Source organism: Watersipora subatra, chromosome 11 (genome assembly GCF_963576615.1).
Source record: "Watersipora subatra chromosome 11, tzWatSuba1.1, whole genome shotgun sequence".
Taxonomy (NCBI): domain Eukaryota; kingdom Metazoa; phylum Bryozoa; class Gymnolaemata; order Cheilostomatida; family Watersiporidae; genus Watersipora; species Watersipora subatra.
The window spans coordinates 26,899,205-26,920,548 of record NC_088718.1 but is presented as its reverse complement, the minus strand read 5'-3'; the positions used below and the strand labels follow the sequence as shown (position 1 = coordinate 26,920,548).

At 35.8% G+C, this 21,344-nt stretch overlaps 1 protein-coding gene across 1 annotated transcript; it reads left to right on the top strand.

Moving 5' to 3' along the window:
• The first annotated feature begins 1,219 nt into the window (after positions 1 to 1,219).
• LOC137407926 (NACHT and WD repeat domain-containing protein 2-like) lies at positions 1,220 to 21,149 on the top strand. Its single transcript, XM_068094311.1, has 10 exons — positions 1,220 to 1,337; positions 4,516 to 4,680; positions 7,073 to 7,161; positions 8,092 to 8,208; positions 10,710 to 10,880; positions 11,834 to 11,984; positions 12,203 to 12,346; positions 15,511 to 15,716; positions 19,901 to 20,052; positions 20,936 to 21,149. The coding sequence occupies exons 1-10, from the start codon at positions 1,220 to 1,222 to the stop codon at positions 21,147 to 21,149; spliced, it is 1,527 nt and encodes a 508-aa protein (XP_067950412.1).
• Positions 21,150 to 21,344: the final 195 nt, after the last annotated feature.

Below are 21,344 nucleotides of genomic sequence, written 5' to 3'. Positions count from 1 at the left end.
ATTGCTGAATCAGTAAAGGCTAGTACTTTTCACATGGACAGTGGTATTATCTCGAGTAGGAATATCCTCTACATTCTCTCTCCATTCGGTCAGACAAAGTACCAGACAAAGACAGTCCGATATCTCATTTTTACATTTGTACCAGTATCGAGAGGTACCAGTATCGTCGGATTCAAAGTTTTGATGGATAGCGTCTGCTGGAACAATAACACCCCCCTGTTGAGAATAGAACATACAAGGCTTGAATCATAATGACGAACAGACACATTCTGAATATATTAAAACACTATGTTATCGAAAGGTCATTCTTTTATTACCTTTTGTGGAGAGCAATTTAATGTTTGCTGCAATTTAAGCTTTTTGGGAATCTAACCCCAAACCTGTTTGCAGATCAGGGGTTCTGGACCACTTTACTAGTGGATGGTACAAAGTTTTTTTGAAGGTATTTATTTTAGTTCCTAATCTAAAATTTTAAGAAATAAATCAAGATAGTATAACCTGTGGTTGTACTATCACAGGTGGCAAGCCTATATCACCTTTGATGTAAACTGAGTCTGATAGAGTGTGTATACTTGTTATGAATAATAGACAAACAGTTTTGGTGTAAAACTCTTATTGCTGAGAAGAACCTTTCTAGCTTTGTCTATTCCTGATCCTATATTACCAAGAATGTCAATCAGTGTGTCATTAGACACTGATGTTCTGTCAGCAGCCATTTTTCTTTTCTCGGTAGTTTAGAAGTGCCTTCGTTATTTTGGTGATATCTCAAGAGCTAAGAGTCCAATAGTAACTTCAGAATTGAATTAAGAACGTATCATGCACAAATCAACTGACCAAATTTTTCTAATCCTACATAAACCGAAAGCGTGGAAAGCTCAAAGTGAAACTACACTGCTAAGTTCACCCAGGAGTGGATCAAGTAGAAAAACAACCCTCTGAATCATCTCAAAATATATTCTAGATAATCTGAATTTTTCTTTTCATTACCACTTGGTTGGTTTGATAGACAGCGGTCATATACTGATGAACCCAACAACTTACCATGACATGGCTGTTACTTATCATTGGGTGCATGTCAACTCAAACTGGTGTGAATGACAACTGGAGCAGATAATTATAACGATTTGTGAGTATATTCGATATATCTTTTCATAATGCTGTTTGCTGTTCTCTGCTCTTCAGATTGAATTTGAAAGTTTTGCTTGACAAAACTGCAAAGATGATACAGGCTGAAGATACAGAAGAAACTGTATTTTCAACATCAATTTCAGAAGGCAAGGATTCTAGTCTCACCGAGAAAAAGAAAGGAGAAACCAAAGAAAAGAAGCTTGACAATGGTGGGCTACAAATAATCTGTCACTATGCATGACATAATTCTGACCACAGGCTATGGGCAATATGCCAAAAGGTTTAAGGGTTTTAGAAAGTGCAAGCAGCACAACAAAATGGAAGTTAATAGACAATGCTGAGGTCATGTCTTGTTAATATTACTGCTTGCTCTATACATTGAGCTGTCTTTTCTCTACAGCTCCCCGCTCGCTAACTTTGGTTCCCCTGCTATTTCTTGGTAGCCGTGTGTATGTACAGCTTTTTATTGGCTCTACTGATCATCAACAAAATGATGTTTCTCCTTGCATGTCAAAACAAACATGAAGAGACAGAAATCAAGATTTATTGAATGTGTGGAACAAAAAGTGTTTTAAAAGTTGATAATCTAACAGCATTGCGGATGAGTCAGGATAGTGAATTGAAGGTTGTAGTAGCAGAAAGTTGATAAACTGAAACATACGATGGTAGATGTAGTATGTTGGTGTTACGGAGTAGAAGACGATGTTTGTCATTTACAGTATGTGGAAGGACAAATTCAAGTATTCTTAGCATAGTTTACTCAGTATTTTGAAACCTGTAACACAAGGCAATACATTAAAATATTTTGTAATATGATTGATGGAAATGTGCTGAGCTGGAATACATAATCGGCAGTACACAAGTTTTAGTATAGATTTATGTAAGAGGGCTACCCTTGTCTGCTGCCGGTATGGTAAGATGGAGAAATATATGTCACCACCATTGATAACATGACAATGCATAAATTGAAAGTAAAACACTATTGCTGTCTTTCTGTTTATGAAATATCTGGGATACTTAAACTAAGACATTTACTTCTCCCTATTCCAAGCTTTATAATGTCTTCCTTTAATCGAGAAACATTATTTCAATAGCTTTGTTAACCACTATTTTGTAATACAAGTTGGAAAACTGAAACTGAAGGCAAGGTCATGTCTACCCTTCATACATAGGTGCAAATTCAGGAAATGATCTGATGTTTGGTAGTTTGAGTGAGTTTATAAGAAACACCTAAAGTTACAAAGATTATGGTCAGAGAGGTCAGCCAACTAATATAATTTATTTGTCAATGAGAGAGCTAAGGAAATACTGAGTGCAAACAATTAGGCAGCATGGAGGCTAGTATAAACTGTAAGCTTCATTTTAAAGTGCTGATAAACCAATCAAAACTTTTAATTTTATTTGGCCTGGTGCTTAAGCCTGGTTCACTTTAGCTGCCATTCACACTTAGAACTGAGAGTGCACTGTCAGAAATAAATTTCACTCATTCAGATTGTAATGTCTCACTTGACTGACGCGAATCATGGTAGGGAGTTGGACTATAAAGAATGGTTTCCCTATGAGTGTGTACAACACTCTAAATCTAATTGCAAAATATTGAAACTACTCAGTAGGCATAATCGCTTCATTTTAGCTTTTCCATTGCATTTTTTTATCTTGACCTAACGATATTGAAATCACTTGTCTAGTAGGTGTTCATGTATTCAATAATAACACCGACATAATAAGTTTACGTATGGGATGTTTATTGCTTTGATTACTAGTTGGAACAATTGTGTGTTCCGTGTAAATTACAGTCATAAAATTAAAAAGCTATGCTTACTTTTTCTTCCTTCTTGAATGGCCAGACGAGTGAGTTTGGGAAGATCTTGGCATTACATGTAGATTAGGCAAAGATTGGGCAATTTACATGTATTGTATTGTATTGTTTGTAGAACATAAAATTGTTATAACGTAAATGTTCTCGGAATAGATTATTTATGTTATGGGAGCATCTACTGTACTCAATTTTATGTTTGCTTCACATGCATGCTAAACTGTTGCTAATCTGTCTGTAGTGTTAAGAACGTTTGACACGAGTTTCGTTAAAGCACTTACACCATAACGACTCAAGGTAGACGTAATGAGTTTGCCGTAACCAGAAATGAAATCTCTCACTATGTTTCAGTATTATAAGTACTTTGTTTACCTGCAGTTTGTTAAGACTAACAAAACTCTTTGTTATGAGAATTTGTGAAACTGTAAAGGAAGTCTATATTTGAGCTAGTTTGCGACTCGGCCTTGTTGGAATCTAGACACTGCTTATTGCTATCAACTCTGCAGTTTTGCAGTAACAAGTGGTCATAGCTTTATAATATCTTTTTACAAAAATGTGTTTGTACAGAATATTACATGAGTGAACATGTGACAGGCATCTCATACTATGCCTCCATCATGGGAGGTCTGCACCTTTATATACACATACTGTCTTATGATAGGCCTTGCCCTCTCCTGTCTCTCTAAGCTGCTTCATATCTGGTTGGCTGACGTACTTGGAGGGCGTGTCCGTTGGGTCAGTCTTGGCTATCGCTCGGCTGGCTTCCACCACAGTGCTGACAACTTTTGTCATACAATACCATGATAACTGCATGTAATGTGTTTCACAGTCTAAGTTTATGATTGGTATTTTGCCTTAGCCTGTCTTGACAAACTGTTGTTTCTGCGGAGTTGTCCCCCGTCGAGCGGACGAGCAACAACAGCTTGTCACAAAACGTACTGCACCTGATGCATCAGCTGCACTTATAGGGAGTTGTTCTCTTCCGTCTATGCGGCTTGGCTGCGATGTTATGTCGGTTGCTCCATTGGTAATCATAATAGATTTCGTGCAAAAATTTATGTAGAAAAAAATAAGATTACAACGTTTAACCAAAGACCAGTCTCTGTGGTAAACTTCAGTAGAATTTGAGAACTTAGGCAAAAACAGCGACTAAACATGTTGTTATTTGTGCGCTCAGTCAGTTTTATTTCTATTTTTGTGACAGTGAGTTTTATTTGTTCTTATTGATTTTATTTTCAATTTATTTTATTCTTAAGTTCTACTAAAGTTTACCACAGAAACTGGTCTTTGGTTAAACGTTGTAATCTTATTTTTTTCTACATAAATTTTTGCACCAAATCCGTTATGATTACCAATGGAGCGACCGACATAACATCGCAGCCAAGCCACGTAGACAGAAGAGAACAACTTCCTATAAGTGCAGCTGATGCATCAAGTGCAGTACGTCTTGTGACAAGCTGTTGTTGCTCACCCACTCGACGGGGGACAACTCCGCAAAAACAACAGTTTGTCAGGACAGGCTAAGTTTGCCTCTGTTTATAAGCTGCTGTTATAGCGATCAACCTTTACAGATCCCATAGAGGTAGAGTCAACCATTTGGGCAGAACGTACACCAGCGCCAGAGTGGAAGCCTACAGATCAGGAACTTCCTCGTTATGTATTTAGCGGGCGGCTCAAGTACCTACCACCACCTGATAATAAAGTGGTTAAAATTTTCCTTAGCTCCACATTCTCAGGTTAGTTCAAGCTCATGAAGGCTGTCCATTTTCTATCACTCAGTCTACTGTCTATCACTCTGTCTACTGTCTATTACTCTGTCTACTGTCTATCACTCTGTCTACTGTCTATCACTCTGTCTACTGTATATCACTCAGTCTACTGTCTATTACTCTGTCTATTGTCTATCACTCTGTCTGTTGTATATCACTCTGTCTACTGTCTATCACTCTGTCTATTGTCTATCACTCTGTCTATCACTCTGTCTACTGTATATCACTCAGTCTACTGTCTATTACTCTGTCTACTGTCTATCACTCTGTCTATTGTCTATCACTCTGTCTACTGTAAATCACTCAGTCTACTGTCTATCACTCTGTCTACTGTCTATCACTCTGTCTACTGTCTATCACTCTGTCTACTGTCTATCACTCTGTCTACTGTTTATCACTCAGTCTACTGTCTATCGCGCTGTCTATTGTATATGACTCTGTCTACTGTTTAGCACTCTGTCTACTGTCTATCACTTTGTCTATTGTCTATCACTCTGTCTATTGTCTATCACTCAGTCTACTGTCTATCACTCTGTCTATTGTCTATCACTCTGTCTACTTTCTATCACTCTGTCTACTGTTTATCACTCTGTCTATTGTATATCACTCTGTCTACTGTCTATCGCTCTGTCTATTGTATATGACTCTGTCTACTGTTTAGCACTCTGTCTACTGTCTATCACTCTGTATATTGTCTATCACTTAGTCTACTGTCTATCACTCAGTCTACTGTCTATCACTCTGTCTATTGTCTATCACTCTGTCTACTGTCTATCACTCTGTCTACTGTAAATCACTCTGTCTATTGTATACCACTCTGTCTACTGTCTATCGCTCTGTCTATTGTATATGACTCTGTCTACTGTCTATCACTCTGTCTACTGTCTATCGCTCTGTCTATTGTATATCACTCAGTCTACTGTATATCACTTTGTCTACTGTCCATCACTCTGTCTAATGTCTATCACTCTGTCTACTGTAAATCACTCTGTCTATTGTCTATCGCGCTGTCTATTGTATATGACTCTGTCTACTGTTTAGCACTCTGTCTACTGTCTATCACTCTGTCTATTGTCTATCACTCTGTCTATTGTCTATCACTCAGTCTACTGTCTATCACTCAGTCTATTGTCTATCACTCTGTCTATTGTCTATCACTCAGTCTACTGTCTATCACTCTGTCTACTGGAAATCACTCTGTTTATTGTATATCACTCTGTCTACTGTCTATCGCGCTGTCTATTGTATATGACTCTGTCTACTGTTTAGCACTCTGTCTACTGTCTATCACTCTGTCTATTGTCTATCACTCTGTCTATTGTCTATCACTCAGTCTACTGTCTATCACTCAGTCTACTGTCTATCACTCTGTCTATTGTCTATCACTCTGTCTACTTTCTATCACTCTGTCTACTGTTTATCACTCTGTCTATTGTATATCACTCTGTCTACTGTCTATCGCTCTGTCTATTGTATATGACTCTGTCTACTGTTTAGCACTCTGTCTACTGTCTATCACTCTGTCTATTGTCTATCACTCTGTCTACTGTAAATCACTCAGTCTACTGTCTATCACTCTGTCTATTGTCTATCACTCTGTCTATTGTCTATCACTCAATCTACTGTCTATCACTCAGTTTACTGTTTATCACTCTGTCTATTGTCTATCACTCTGTCTACTGTCTATCACTCTGTCTACTGTAAATCACTCTGTCTATTGTATATCACTCTGTCTACTGTCTATCACTCTGTCTATTGTCTATCACTCAGTCTACTGTCTATCACTCTGTCTACTATCTATCACTCTATCTAGTGTCTATCACTCTGCCTGCTGTTCAACACTCTGTCTAGTGTCTAAAACTCTCTACTGTATAAAACTGTCTACTTCTCAACATTCTGTCTACTGTCTAACACATTCTCTACTATCTAAAACCTCGTCTAATATCTAACACTCTCTCTACTGTCCAACACTCTGTTTAGTGTTTAACGTTTTCTATATTGTCTATCACTCTGTTTCCTACGTAACACTGTGTCCACTCAATTATATAACACATCGACTACTGTCAAAAACTCAGTCTAGTTTATAACTCTGTTTGTAGTACTTTGTCTGCAGCTGTCTAACAAACTTTCCACCATCCTATAAACTATCCTGGTAGTGAGAGTAACTAGTGCCATTGCTTATAATCAGTTGACAGTTCCAGTATTTCTCAAGTATTTGAGTCTGTTAATCATTTGCTATCTTATCTTACAATTAATATGTCGAACAGACTTTGCTTTTTCTCAACTAAGCATTTCCTTGCCCCTGCTCCATATTTATTAGACACTCAATGACTCCAAGGCTATCTGTTTATTACTTCAGATATGTATGTTGAGAGAAACTATCTCCTCACTGAGATCTATCCCCGTCTCCACCGCTTCTGTCAGAATGAATACAGCCTTGAGTTTCAGGTATCACTGTTTCACTTGTTGAGCTTTTAGATGAGAATCTAACATGAAGGTTATATGAATGAAACTTTTTTGCTAAAACATCTTCAGTATTTCTGGTCAGTTCAGCTATAGTTTGCTTTGTAAGGTTAATATTTGTATATAAGTTCATTTGACTAAAGTATCCTGCCAGAGCTAGCCATTCCACTTGTGATTAGTACATCATTTAGACTCGGGTGTCAGTCAGAGCTCCCTCTCTTTCCATTGGTCAAATGGAATACCAAGATATCAGTAAATTGAGATAAGATATAGTCTCCAACTTATACCTCAGTATACAGTGTCACAGAGTTAGATAATTTGTAATATGTATTACATGTACTACTGCTTAGTGCCATGTTAAGCATGTGATTTAGGAGTTGTCCACTCTATATGGTGATTGCTAAAATATCTTGCTTCTCAGTTTCTTTGACTCTTCACGATTTAATAAAATTTGTGTACATATATTTTTGCAGATGTAATTAATTTGTGCTCGACTAAATAATACTTTGTTTGTTTTTTTTTTAACTACAGTATCTGATTACATGATGATTGACTCATCAGTGTTGAATCATGTGTTGAAGATTTTCTGTGGGTAAGTCAGCACAGTTTATAGTTACCTTATCCTTTGGCAGTTTACTGTATTATGAGAGACTGTCAGATGAGTCCATAAAGCACAGAGAATAAGCATGTGAACAACTATTCTCAAATAAGGAAGTGTGAACAATTAATCCAAATGGTGTCATGCCCCGTGCTAAGCAGAAGGTCGTGAGTTCGAATCCTGAATGATGCAATCTTTTTTCTAACCTGCAACCGTGACTTTGGACAAACAGACAGAACTTGTATTGTAGTAGAGATCGCTAAGGATTAAACGTTTTATTACTACCCTTTCATATTTTTATAAATGTTTTTTACCAGGTTGTTGACATGAGGTGGGGGGTGCGGGATGAAGCTCGACAAGACCACTCTGGATCTAAGACTTGCATGGATGAACTCAGATCATGCCAGGAGTTGTCCCTTGGACCAAACTTTGTGGTGAGTTGCAAATAGAGCTCAGGTGAACAGAAGTGGTGAATTTTTACATAATTGTGTAGATCCAAGTCTGCCTGTTTTTTCAATGCAGCACAAGGAGAGTCAGAAAAAGGACAAAAAGTTCTGTAATGTTTTTTTAAAGAATTGTCAAGTCATGTGAAATGGTTGAACCTATATAACCTGAACCTATTGAACCTGTATATAGTCAGTTATTTGATGTGATGCATTACCTGAAGTATTATATTATATACTAGCAGTGATCGTGGTGATGCCTGAGATTTCTTTCATGTTTAATCCGATAGCAGGTGGATGTTTAAGGAGCTGGTTCTCAAAAACCAGAAGTTTTAAAATTAAATACTTTTAATGACCTGGTGGAAATCACAGAGCATATGCGAGTGATATTTGGCAATATTGGGTCAGAAATAGCGTTTCTACTTTATTCTGTGAAAATGCTGTGTGGAAATGTTGCCACAGACTACGCTACAACAGACTAATGTTGCCATAGGAAACGCTACAACAGACTAATGTTTCCACAGACTAATGGAAACATTAGTCTGTAGTTATATATATATATGATATATATATATATATATATCATATATATATATGTATATATATATATATATATAATCTATATATATATATATTTATATATATATATATATATATATGATATATATATATATATATGATATATATATATATATATATATATATATATATATATATATATATATATATATATATATATATATATATATATATATATATATATATATGATATATATATAAATCTTAAAGTTTGTCTGTATGTGTATACTTGTATATGTGTACACTTTGTATATATATACAAAGTGTGATTTGTTAATATAGATTATATTAAAGGTTGACTTGCAACAAAATTCACATTACATTACATTATTTGATATCAAATAACGTAATGTGAATAAGAGAAATAAACTGATTCCAAACTACTGCGGTCTCTTGATGGCGATGATTAACTGTTCATTTTAGAGCTTTTAAGAGCTTGTAATCACATTTCCACATATTTGGCACCTACAACACAACAGAGTAAGGCATAGTGAATCTTTTGATACCAAATAACTGTAATGTGAATTTTGTTGCAAGTCAGCCTTTAAATATATGATATATATCATATATATCACATGTATTAGATATGTACAATATAATATATATATTCTATATATCACATGTATTAAATATATACAATACAATATAAGTATTATATATATCACATAAATTAAATATATACAATATAGTATATATATTATATATATCACATAAATTAAATATATAGAATATAATATATATTCTATATATCACATGTATTAAATATATGCAATATAATATATATATATTATATATATTATAAATTTCTGAAGATTAAGAATGTAATATTTAAAAGTTAGGGATTCATTCTTAGTGATGCGTTTAAAAAGTTTGTAAAATTCTAACCAAAATGATGTAACAGAAAATAATTGTGACACCCCTATGAAGAGCTAAGGCTATACACTAAACCCCTATGAAAAGCTAAGGCTATGGACTAAGCTTGCTAAAGCTTTATATTAATTATAGTAAATTAGCCATGGTTCCCCTCATCACGAAATCAACTGCATAAAACTGCTTCCACTTCGTATCTCAGTAGGATTAATTTATGTCAGCAGAAGACAGCTAGTTGGTTCTCAGGCTGTTGGTGTTAAAGAGATGATTGCGATGTTATAAGTTTTATTCCCTTAGCATCGCTGCCTAGATTTGAAGCAATTCTATCATTATTCCATCTCATTTCATAAACACTGTTTCCATGCTCCGAATGGATTCGGAGCTGCCCGCTGCCGACGAATTTGCACCCTATCATTTCAATGATTTGGAGTTGAATTATATAATGCAGATTTTCCAAGATTCATGATGCGTCACCCAAAATGAAACTTGTTAAAATAGGTAGGCTCAATTTTGAGTCATGGTAATTTCTGGTTCAGGTTTTCTAGTAAGTAGAAAAATTGTTGCACCAAGCCAGGATGCCTGATCGCAATGCTAAAATTTTTCTACCTCCATTGGGGAGAGCTAGTAGAATAGCAGTCTCACAATGATGTAAATGATGTCTAATAGTTCACTCACAGTGGATGCCTTCGCACAAGTTTAGCAAAGTAAAATGGCGTCAAATGCATTTGGATTTCACTGTTTCTATGATTCAGAGGGGAAGCAACTCCGAACCTATTTGAAGCATGAAAATTTAGTGAATGAGGCTTTTAGTGTGGTTTTAGACTTTTTCTCTCTTAATGTTGCTTCGGAGAAGCAGATGGATACACCGCTGTTATTATAGTAGAGATTATTATCTATTATTTTACTATCTGTGCAGCTTCTGTATATACACAGAATGTGTATGCACTAACATGGTTGATTGTGCTGAGAGACAAGTTTGTGCATTTCTCTGCAACATCCGATGTTTGGTTCGCTAACATGATTTTATTTGGCTACTGTAACAGTGCCTGCTTGGTCAGAGGTATGGGAATCGACCTCTCCAGTCTGAGATAAGTCTTCATGACTGGGAGATCATTGTAAGCGCTTTAGAAAGCCTTGGGGGAGAAGAACTTGATCTCCTTAAGAACTGGTACCAGCGGGATGACAACGGAATACCTGCAACTATGATACTTACGGTAAGACATGAAGCTAATTTTTCATGGTTACCAATTGGAATACAAATTACTCTCTGAATTGAGAGGGATATTTAGCCTGAGAGTCACATGACCAAGATTTGACTTGGAGGGTCACTCGCATCAAATTTTAAAATGTTTTACAAGAGAGTTTAGATTTTTTCTATCGTTTGAGATTTTGTTTGATGTTCAAAGTGATCCGACTGCCAGGATGTTTCAAGATTAAAATCAACAAAACTTGATCCCAGTTAAAACCCTTTGAAGACAAATACTTGTCCAATAATAATGTCAATAGTTGCACTTCCTGTTTGTAACTCTCGTTATGACATCACCATTAAGTTACAGTTTTACGGTTCTCTATTGATATATATTTTAATTTGTATTTGCTAATGATTGTTAGAATGAAACTCCAAATAGTAGCCTTAGATACTTTGCTATAGATGTTTCAAATGATTAAAATTAGGTTGGTTAGAGTTAGTCTCCTAGTTTTCCTCTAAATGCTGTGCATACATGATATAATGTATATATGTATACCTATATATATATACCATATACCATACCATATATATGTATACATACATAATACTGTGTAATATAAGTATCAGATACTGAAGAGATTGTATATTTATCACCTACAAACAATATGCATGACGATTGATGTCGTTTTTTGTCTGAGCATTTGAATTGTGATCAAGTTTTTAACAGTTTCAATCTTAACATCCTGGTAGTCAGATCACCTCAAACAAGGAATAAAACCTTAAAATTTGAAGTGAATGACCCTTTAATCTTTTAGCAGGTTTTCATTTAAAGTAGTCCTTGACATGGCAGAAGGTTATTTATAAGGTTACTAACTGATGGGTTGGAGGGTTTCTAAAATAATAACCTCTATTTAAAGCTATATAAGTAATGAAGGAGTTAGTATAACGTAACAAACAAGTAGTTGTCTTCATTCACAGCCTTTGAATGAGAGATGCCCAGTTGTCCAAGAAAAACAGTTCAGTGATGAGATTAGCCCAAAACTTCATGCATATTTGAGGAAGGGGGTACAGAAGGCTGTCGATGACAAGCTTATGGATGAAAAACAAGCCAATAAATATTTTTGGTCAGGTTAGTAGCTAGTGCTATCGCTATTGTTACAGTAACTAGTTGATTGCGATAAAAATATTCTTTATGTAGAGTTGATCGTGCATTGCTATTGGGTCTTTCTCTTTTCATCGTTTGTTGTTTTTGAAATTTTTGTTGCCAAAACAGTTTTATGTTTTTAATTTAGAGAGAACAAATTTTATGACATTTTTGTCTCATTACACATTCGTCGTATACTGCAGTGACAGAAGAGGAGGTGTACAAGGGTGTCCTGTCTCTCTCTGAAGAGGAGGCCAGGAACCACACTCTCTGCTTTGTCAGAAATCTTGTCAATATCAATTATCAAGATGACAAGGCAGACCGGTTTGCCGAGTTGGAACAAGTTGGTGGTGAGTTGACAGGCTGTCAAAAGGGTTTTCTTTTAAAAATTCATATGACAGAAAGTAGTATTGTAATTCAGGTAGTTATATGTGTGTACTAACCGGATATCCGGTGTTACACGGGTATTAAAAACAGCTTATAAACATTTGCAGGTAATATAGTTGTCGGCCACTTGCTATTAGCCTGGCACATGGCCAGTGGCTAATTTGAGTGAGCTAGTATTAGTATAGCTAAACTTACTAATAAGAGCCATGAGAGCAAGCTTTAGTGATGCTGCGCGTAATGCAGAGTGCTATGAGTATTTTAACCCAAATATGACTCATATCACCCAGTGAATCCATTGCATCCTGGGTAGCCTAATGGGTTAGGTTATCGCCTGGTAAACAGGAGGTTTCGAGATTAAATATGCTGTGTTGCAGATTTTTCATTGCTAAATACTAATCACTATAGCTGGGCAAACTGAATGACAGATGACAAACTTTAAGATTTATATACATGTATGTATGTTCATCCGGAAGGCGCAGAACACATGTGTGCGATGTTTGAATGAAATCAGCCAAAAAAGTGTGAAAATTTATAGCATAGCGTTTACTTGAGGTATCAGACGTTTACTTGAGCTATCAGACGTTTACTTAAGCTATCGGACGTTTATTTGAGCGATCGGACATTTACTTGAGCTATCGGACATTTACTTGAGCTATCAGACGTTTACTTGAGCTAACAGACGTTTACTTGAGCTATCAGACGTTTACTTGAGCTATCAGACGTTTACTCGAGCTAACAGACGTTTACTTGAGCTAACAGACGTTTACTCGAGCTATCAGACGTTTACTTGAGCTATCAGATGTTTACTTGAGCTATCAGACGTTTACTAGAGCTATCAGACGTTTACTTGAGCTATCAGACGTTTACTTGAGCTATCAGACGTTTACTTGAGCTATCAGATGTTTACTTGAGCTATCAGACGTTTACTTGAGCTATCAGACGTTTACTTGAGCTATCAGACGTTTACTTGAGCTATCAGATGTTTACTTGAGCTATCAGACGTTTACTTGAGCTATCAGACGTTTACTTGAGCTAACAGACGTTTACTTGAGCTATCAGACGTTTACTTAAGCTATCAGATGTTTACTCGAGCTAACAGACGTTTACTTGAGCTATCAGATGCTTACTTGAGCTATCAGACGTTTACTTGAGCTATCAGACGTTTACTTAAGCTATTGGATGTCTACTTGAGCTATCGGACGTTTACTTGAGCTATCGGATGTTTACTTGAGCTGTCAGATGTCTACTTGAGCTATCAGACGTTTACTTGAGCAATCAGACGTTTACTTGAGCTATCAGACGTTTACTTGAGCTATTGGACGTTTACTTGAGCTATCAGACGTTTACTTGAGCTATCGGACGTTTACTCAAGCTATCAGACGTTTACTTGAGCTAACAGACATTTACTTGAGCTATCAGACGTTTACTTGAGCTATCAGACGTTTACTTGAGCTATCAGATGTTTACTTGAGCTATCAGACATTTACTTGAGCTATCAGACGTTTACTTGAGCTATCGGACGTTTACTTGAGCTATCGGACGTTTACTCGAGCTATCAGACGTTTACTCGAGCTATCAGACGTTTACTTGAGCTATCAGACGTTTACTCGAGCTATCAGACATTTAATTGAGCTATCAGACGTTTACTTGAGCTAACAGACGTTTACTTGAGCTATCAGACGTTTACTTGAGCTATCAGACGTTTACTTGAGCTATCAGACGTTTACTTGAGCTATCGGACGTTTACTTGAGCTATCGGACGTTTACTTGAGCTATCAGATGTTTACTTGAGCTATCGGACGTCTACTTGAGCTATCAGACGTTTGCTTGAGCTATCAGCCATTTACTTGAGCCATCAGACGTTTACTTGAGCTATTGGACGTTTACTTGAGCTATCAGACGTTTACTTGAGCTATCGGACGTTTACTTGAGCTATCGGACATTTACTTGAGCTATTGGACGTTTATTTGAGCTATCGGACGTTTACTTAAGCTATCAGATGTTTACTTGAGCTGTCAGATGTCTACTTGAGCTATCAGACGTTTACTTGAGCAATCAGACGTTTACTTGAGCTATCAGACGTTTACTTGAGCTATTGGACGTTTACTTGAGCTATCGGACGTTTACTTGAGCTATCAGACATTTACTTGAGCTATCGGACGTTTATTTGAGATAGCGGACGTTTACTTGAGCTATCGGACGTTTACTTAAGCTATCAGATGTTTACTTGAGCTATCAGATGTTTACTTGAGCTATCAGATGTTTACTTGAGCAATCAGGCGTTTACTTGAGCTATCAGGCGTTTACTTGAGCTATCAGACGTTTACTTGAGCTATCAGACGTTTACTTGAGCAATCAGACGTTTGCTCGAGCTATTAGACGTTTACTTGAGCTATTAGACGTTTAGTTGAGCTATTAGACGTTTAGTTGAGCTATCAGACGGTTACTTGAGCTATCAGATGGTTACTTGAGCTATCTGACGGTTACTTGAGCTATCAGACGGTTACTTGAGCTATCAGACGGTTACTTGAGCTATCAGACGTTTAGTTGAGCTATCAGACGTTTACTTGAGCTATCAGACGTTTACTTGAGATAACAGACGTTTACTTGAGATAACAGACGTTTACTTGAGCTATAAGACATTTACTTCAGCTATTAGATGTTTACTTGAGCTATTAGACGTTTAGTTGAGCTATCAGACGTTTAGTTGAGCTATCAGACGTTTAGTTGAGCTATCAGACGCACACATTGACAAAGTTGGATTTAATAATACAGACTTACTCCCATAAATAATCAGGAGATCAAAAGACGTTTGAATTGGTATTCAGATGATTTATGAATATTACTTAATCTATTACTAGTCTAAATTGACAGGAAGCCTGTTAGTAGTCCCTTAAGAGGAAACTTGTATCAGCACAACTCAATCTCATTAACAGACTTGAAAAGGCTTCGACCTGCTTACTGCTGCTTTTAGGAGTACAGAGAAAATATGAGATGAATATTCATTCCATATATGCAAAACCTGTCTAGCTTTAGGGCATTGGAATCGGCTTGACTCACCTTTTACACATGTCTTTTTAAGTTTCAATCTGATTATAAAGCTTTAATGAAGTGTGTACTTCAGATGAAAAAGTTGAGAACAGAGAAACGAGTACGATGATCAAGGACCTGATCACGGCAACAAAGAAACACCTTGGAGCAGAGAACTCTTTTACCTTTGCTGATGTCGAGTGGAATGATATGACAAGTGCAAATATGGAAAATCTCAAAGGATATCTGTTAGAATTTGGAGAGAAGTTTGAGAAAGAAATAAAAAACATAATTCGACGTGTGAGTAGCCTTTCGCTAGAAGTCATTCTTTATGTGCTGTTTTTATAAACGGGTTTTGTTTTGATTTGCATTACTTATAACACTTCATAATGGAGAGCATTTCTATAGCAATTTTCATCATCGGAATTGGAGTTGTCTGTCCAACTGAAAATATTAGTTCACCAAAATCTTATAGATGAACTCCGGAGATCACTTGAGTTTTACATGCTTATTCTATTACCAGATGCTGACTAGTGCATATGTGTCGCGGTCACAAAAACCATGGTTAAGTCGCAAATCACGAAGTTGAGTTATCCGACTATGAAGTTGCACCAACTGAATTTATAATATTGGTAACAATTTTTGTTACACGTGCATCTGGACCAATCAAAGCGTGATCTTTCTGAATCTGAAGTCAGTTTAGCCAATAGAAGTCTTTAACCATCAAAAAAACCTACTTAAAACCGTTGCTATGCTATACAGGAAGTACTGAAAAATGGCGTCCGATAAATATAATAGTTTTTTTTGGTCGATTTTAAAGGTAACTCTGACATTTTGGACACATGTAATGAGTACTTTGGTATTTCAACTGATGTCAAAAGCAAAATATTTGTCGCTGTATTTAATTAGTAAAAAAGGGTCGCTTGTCATGATATTTATTTGTTAGTAAATTGAATGGTAGTAACCTGCTATGTTAATGTTATGTTGTGGCGGACACCGGGCCACAAATTTATTTCTGATGTTTTATATACTCACATATAATTACTTTTATATATTTTTTATATATTTATTTATTATATATGGGTCGCGGTCACAGAAACCATGGTGAAGTCGCACATCACGAAGTTGAGTTAACTGACTTTGAAGTTGCAATAACTGAATTTATAATATTGATAATGATTTTTGTAACACGTTCATCTGGACCAATCAAAAAGTGATATTTCTGAATCTGAAGTCAGTCAGAAGTCTGAAGCCAATAGAAGTCTTTAACCCTAAGAAAACCTAAAACCGTTGCTATGCTAAACAGGAAGTACTGAAAAATGGTGTCCAATAAATATAATCGTTTCTTTTTTGCCGATTTTAAGATAACTTTGACATTTTGGACACTTATAATGAGTACGTTGATATTCCAACTGATTTCAAAAGCAGTGAAAGTAAAGGGAATTACGATGATATTTTCTTAACAATTCTTACAAGATTATTACAATACTTAATTATAAGAATAATTATTCGATTTTATAGGATTATTATCAGATTTAATTATAAGAATAATTATTCGAATTTCCAAGATTGAAGTATATAGAGACCGATGGTGTGCAATATGTTACTGTTGTTATTTTTCTAAAGATTTTGTTGATGATTTGGCTGCGTCCGATATCGGGGTACTGCCAAGCCGTTTTTAATATCTGCAAAATTAAGTAATACATTTTCTTTTAAATATACAGGTATTTCTTTGACAACCAGCTAAAATCTGTTTAGATTTCTAAATTCATCATTATTTTTTGGGTATAAATCCAGAAATCTAGATAAATATCACAACTTCTTAATATTGGGTGCTATGACGTTTTGAAATGTAAACAAAATTGTGCATTGGTTTTCGTTCCTTAAACTTTAACACCAGTTTTCTCAGAACGATGTTTTCACACTAATGGTAAACGTGCATCCAGTTTATTGACCATAAAATCTGCTGTAATTAAGCTAGAATCAAAATTTTTTGTTGCAAAATAACTGTAAGAATTTTTTCCTTCTGCTAATGTAGATAACTCCAAATCTTACAATCCCGACTTAACCATGGTTTCTGTGATCATGACCCATATATTCTCCCATATATACAATTCTCAATTCTTCAATAACTTTTTTTATGTCATTGGTCTTATACAGTTTTCATTGTAACTTGAAAGAAAACATTTTGACTACTTTTGTAACACTCAGTTCTTTAATTTTCTTGTTATTCTCATAAGGAGGTGTTTTATTTGAAAATGGTGCAGACAACTTCGAAAGTAATTCTCTCGTGAAACAGTTTAGAACCGTTCGGCACCATTGGGCTAAAGGAGTAGCACAGATTAGACACGGACATTGAATCTTGTGGTTATAGTTAGGCATTCGATTATTTTTTTCAGACGAATAGATGAAAAGTTTTACGGTTTTTATAGCGACTGACTTTAACATTTGTTGGATTGGAGTTTCGAATGAACCAAATACAACTGAAAATTGAAGGCTAATAAGGCTTTTTAAAAAATTTAAAATAAACAAATGTTTAGTTAGTTAGAAAGAAAATTAGTTTTAATTAAAATAAATAAAGAAACAATGTAAAAACTGTAAATGAAGAAGCAAAGTTTTGTTTATATTCAATGATAGTAGCATGCAAGCTGTCCGATACCAGCTAATAGCATTGAGAAAAAAGATTGATATGCGATGATAAGTGCACTAACCATTAAGCCAGGCAGCCACTTCAAAGTTTTTTGAATAATTTTGCTTATAATCGCTACCCATCATGAACGCTGATTAAAAAGGTAACCAGTAGTATTTTTGCAAGCGCTTCAAGCGTGCATATTCTAACCAGTGTAATAAGTTTGACCACCATAATTCCATTGTATAGTAATGTGGCCCCATAGCATTTTGGTTAGCTTGCCGGTCTGCAGAACTAGTGGTTCCGAGTTCAAATCTAGTGTGAAGCGGGTTTTTCTTTCCTATAACTTTATTGCTGTAACTGGACAAACAGATGACAAATCCACAGACCAACAAACAAACCAACAAACACTGAGGTGTATATATAGACTTGATGAATGCCGGGGGTTGCCTGAGTAATAAAAAGGTTTTTGCGTAGGAAACATATTTTTATTTAACTTATTCAACATTTACCATTCTAACTTTTAAACTTCATATCATGAGAGAACTGTTCTTGTGCAGTTCAAACTCAGTACACAGGTGATTTTTCATTGCTAAAACTATCGTCATAGCTGTACAGATGAACGACAGACAAATGACAGACAAACAAACATGGAGATTTAAATATAATGTATATATAGATTAGCTTGCTCGATGTTGTTTATTTGCTATCTTATAGGCAAGGCTATCTTACTCTGCAAGTCGCTTATTCTCCAATTAGTATACCTCTCTCTCTTATACTGACTTATTCTCCAATTAGTATACCATTCTCTCTTATACTGACTTATTCTCCTATTAGTGTACCTCTCTCTCTTATACTGACTTATTCTCCAATTAGTATACCATTCTCTCTTATACTGACTTATTCTCCAATTAATATACCACTCTCTCTTGTACTGACTTATTCTCCAATTAGTATACCACTCTCTCTTGTACTGACTTATTCTCCAATTAGTATACCGCTCTCTCTTGTACTGACTTATTCTCCAATTAGTATACCACTCTTTCTTGCACTGACTTATTCTCCAATTATTACACCACTCTCTCTTATACTGACTTATTCTCCAATTAGTATGCCACTCTCTCTTGTACTGACTTATTCTCCAATTAGTATACCACTCTCTCTTATACTGACTTATTCTCCAATTAGTATACCACTCACTCTTGCACTGAGTTATTCTCCAATTAGTATACCACTCTCTGTTGTACTGACTTATTCTCCAATTAGTATACCACTCTCTCTTATACTGACTTATTCTCCAATTAGTATACCACTCTCTCTTGTACTGACTTATTCTCCAATTAGTGTACCACTCTCTTTTATACTGACTTATTCTCCAATTAGTATACCACTCTCTCTTGTACCGACTTATTCTCCATTTAGTATGCCACTCTCTCTTATACTGACTTATTCTCCAATTAGTATACCACTCTCTCTTATACTGACTTATTCTCCAATTAGTATACCACTCTCTCTTGTACTGACTTATTCTCTAATTAGTGTACCACTCTCTCTTGTACTGACTTATTCTCTAATTAGTATACCACTCTCTCTTGTACCGGCTTATTCTCCATTTAGTATGCCACTCTCTCTTATACTGACTTATTCTCCAATTAGTGTACCACTCTCTCTTATACTGACTTATTCTCCAATTAATATACCACTCTCTCTTGTACCGACTTATTCTCCAATTAGTGTACCACTCTCTCTTGTACTAATTTATTCTCCAATTAGTATACTACTGCCTCACTTTCAATTTATTTTATGGTTAAACACACATTAGAAGTTTCTCATTGGTTGCTCTGTCATATTGCAGGCAGCTGATAAAAAGAACCCCATAAAAGGACACTCACTCGCCGACATGCTGACAGAAATAGTGGAGCATGACCACCAAGCCCTCGCAAAACACAAAACCTTCCAAGGAAGGGCTGACATCATGGCTGCCATCAGAACATACATCCATTCAGAGTGAGTCTTCTAGTTTGGTCTGATCAGACTTTAATTTGTTAGATTAATAAAATTATGACCTGTTCATCGAGCATTTGTACTGATTGATTATCAGAATAGAATGTTAATGCCAGTATTCACCCAAGCATGATGGACAGATAAGAGATGTAACAATCCAATACTAAATAATCTCATCTCCTTTCTAATAAGGTTAAATGAGGTTCTAATAAGGTCACGGCACACTGGATGACCAGGGTACTAGTGCCAAATGATGTCACCTGTATTAAATTAAATACAATATATTCTTCAAAGAATATTAATTAACTATTATGTATAATATTAAACATTAACTAGTCATAATAACAATAACACAAAACATACACCTTAGACATACTTCTATGGCTAATAGTTTTGTCTGTAACAGATATTGCTAACCTGTGAAGCTATTCACGAATTGTCATTGTTTTACACAGTCAACAATAATAGAGGTTATTTTCATATATTAGACAGGAACACACTACTCTTGCGTGTAACAAATGTCTATAGGAATGACTAGAAAACACAAATAAGAAAGTAAATAAAAATCTTTATATTGGTTATTACAAGTCTTTACTATAACAAGATCCGTGTCCGTCTGCTAAGAGCATTATGGAAACAAATTCGTTACTCAGGAATCCAACTTGGATATTCCGTTTTGCAGCCAAACCCACTGCCAACTTCGCAACGAAACCTTCTATCTAATAGAAGAATAGTTGTACACATAGTTATTACACCTGACAATCTCTCATGGCGCACAGAACTTCCAGCGGACTAGTTATAATAATGTTAGTAGTGTTTACCTGTGCATACATATTGAGCTTATTACATACAATAGAAATAGTAGTCCTATTGCATTGTTGAGCAGGTCTACCTTTCCCATCATCATGTACGGTGACTCGGGCTTTGGTAAGACCAGCCTGTTGGCTGTGGCATCTATAAGAGTCTATGACTGGTTGGGGGATACTGGAGAGGATGACCTCGTTGTGATAAGACGATTCCTTGGGACAACTCCTGACTCGACGAATGTTGGTTCCCTCATAGACAGCATTACTATACAGATAAGTAATGCTTGCCAGTGAGTTCCTACTTTCTGTGAATATAACTAGTACAGAGTAGATAATTAATGGAAGCAGTGATTGGCTCTTACAGATGATTCTTAACTCTGTCAGAGACTTTTTGTTGTTTTTGTTTACTCTCTCCCATCGCGGAAAGGGCCGAGCCGGTCTCCTAGGCCCGGAAGCTTGGTTGTGGGTGGTGTCTTATGGCTCTGGGCC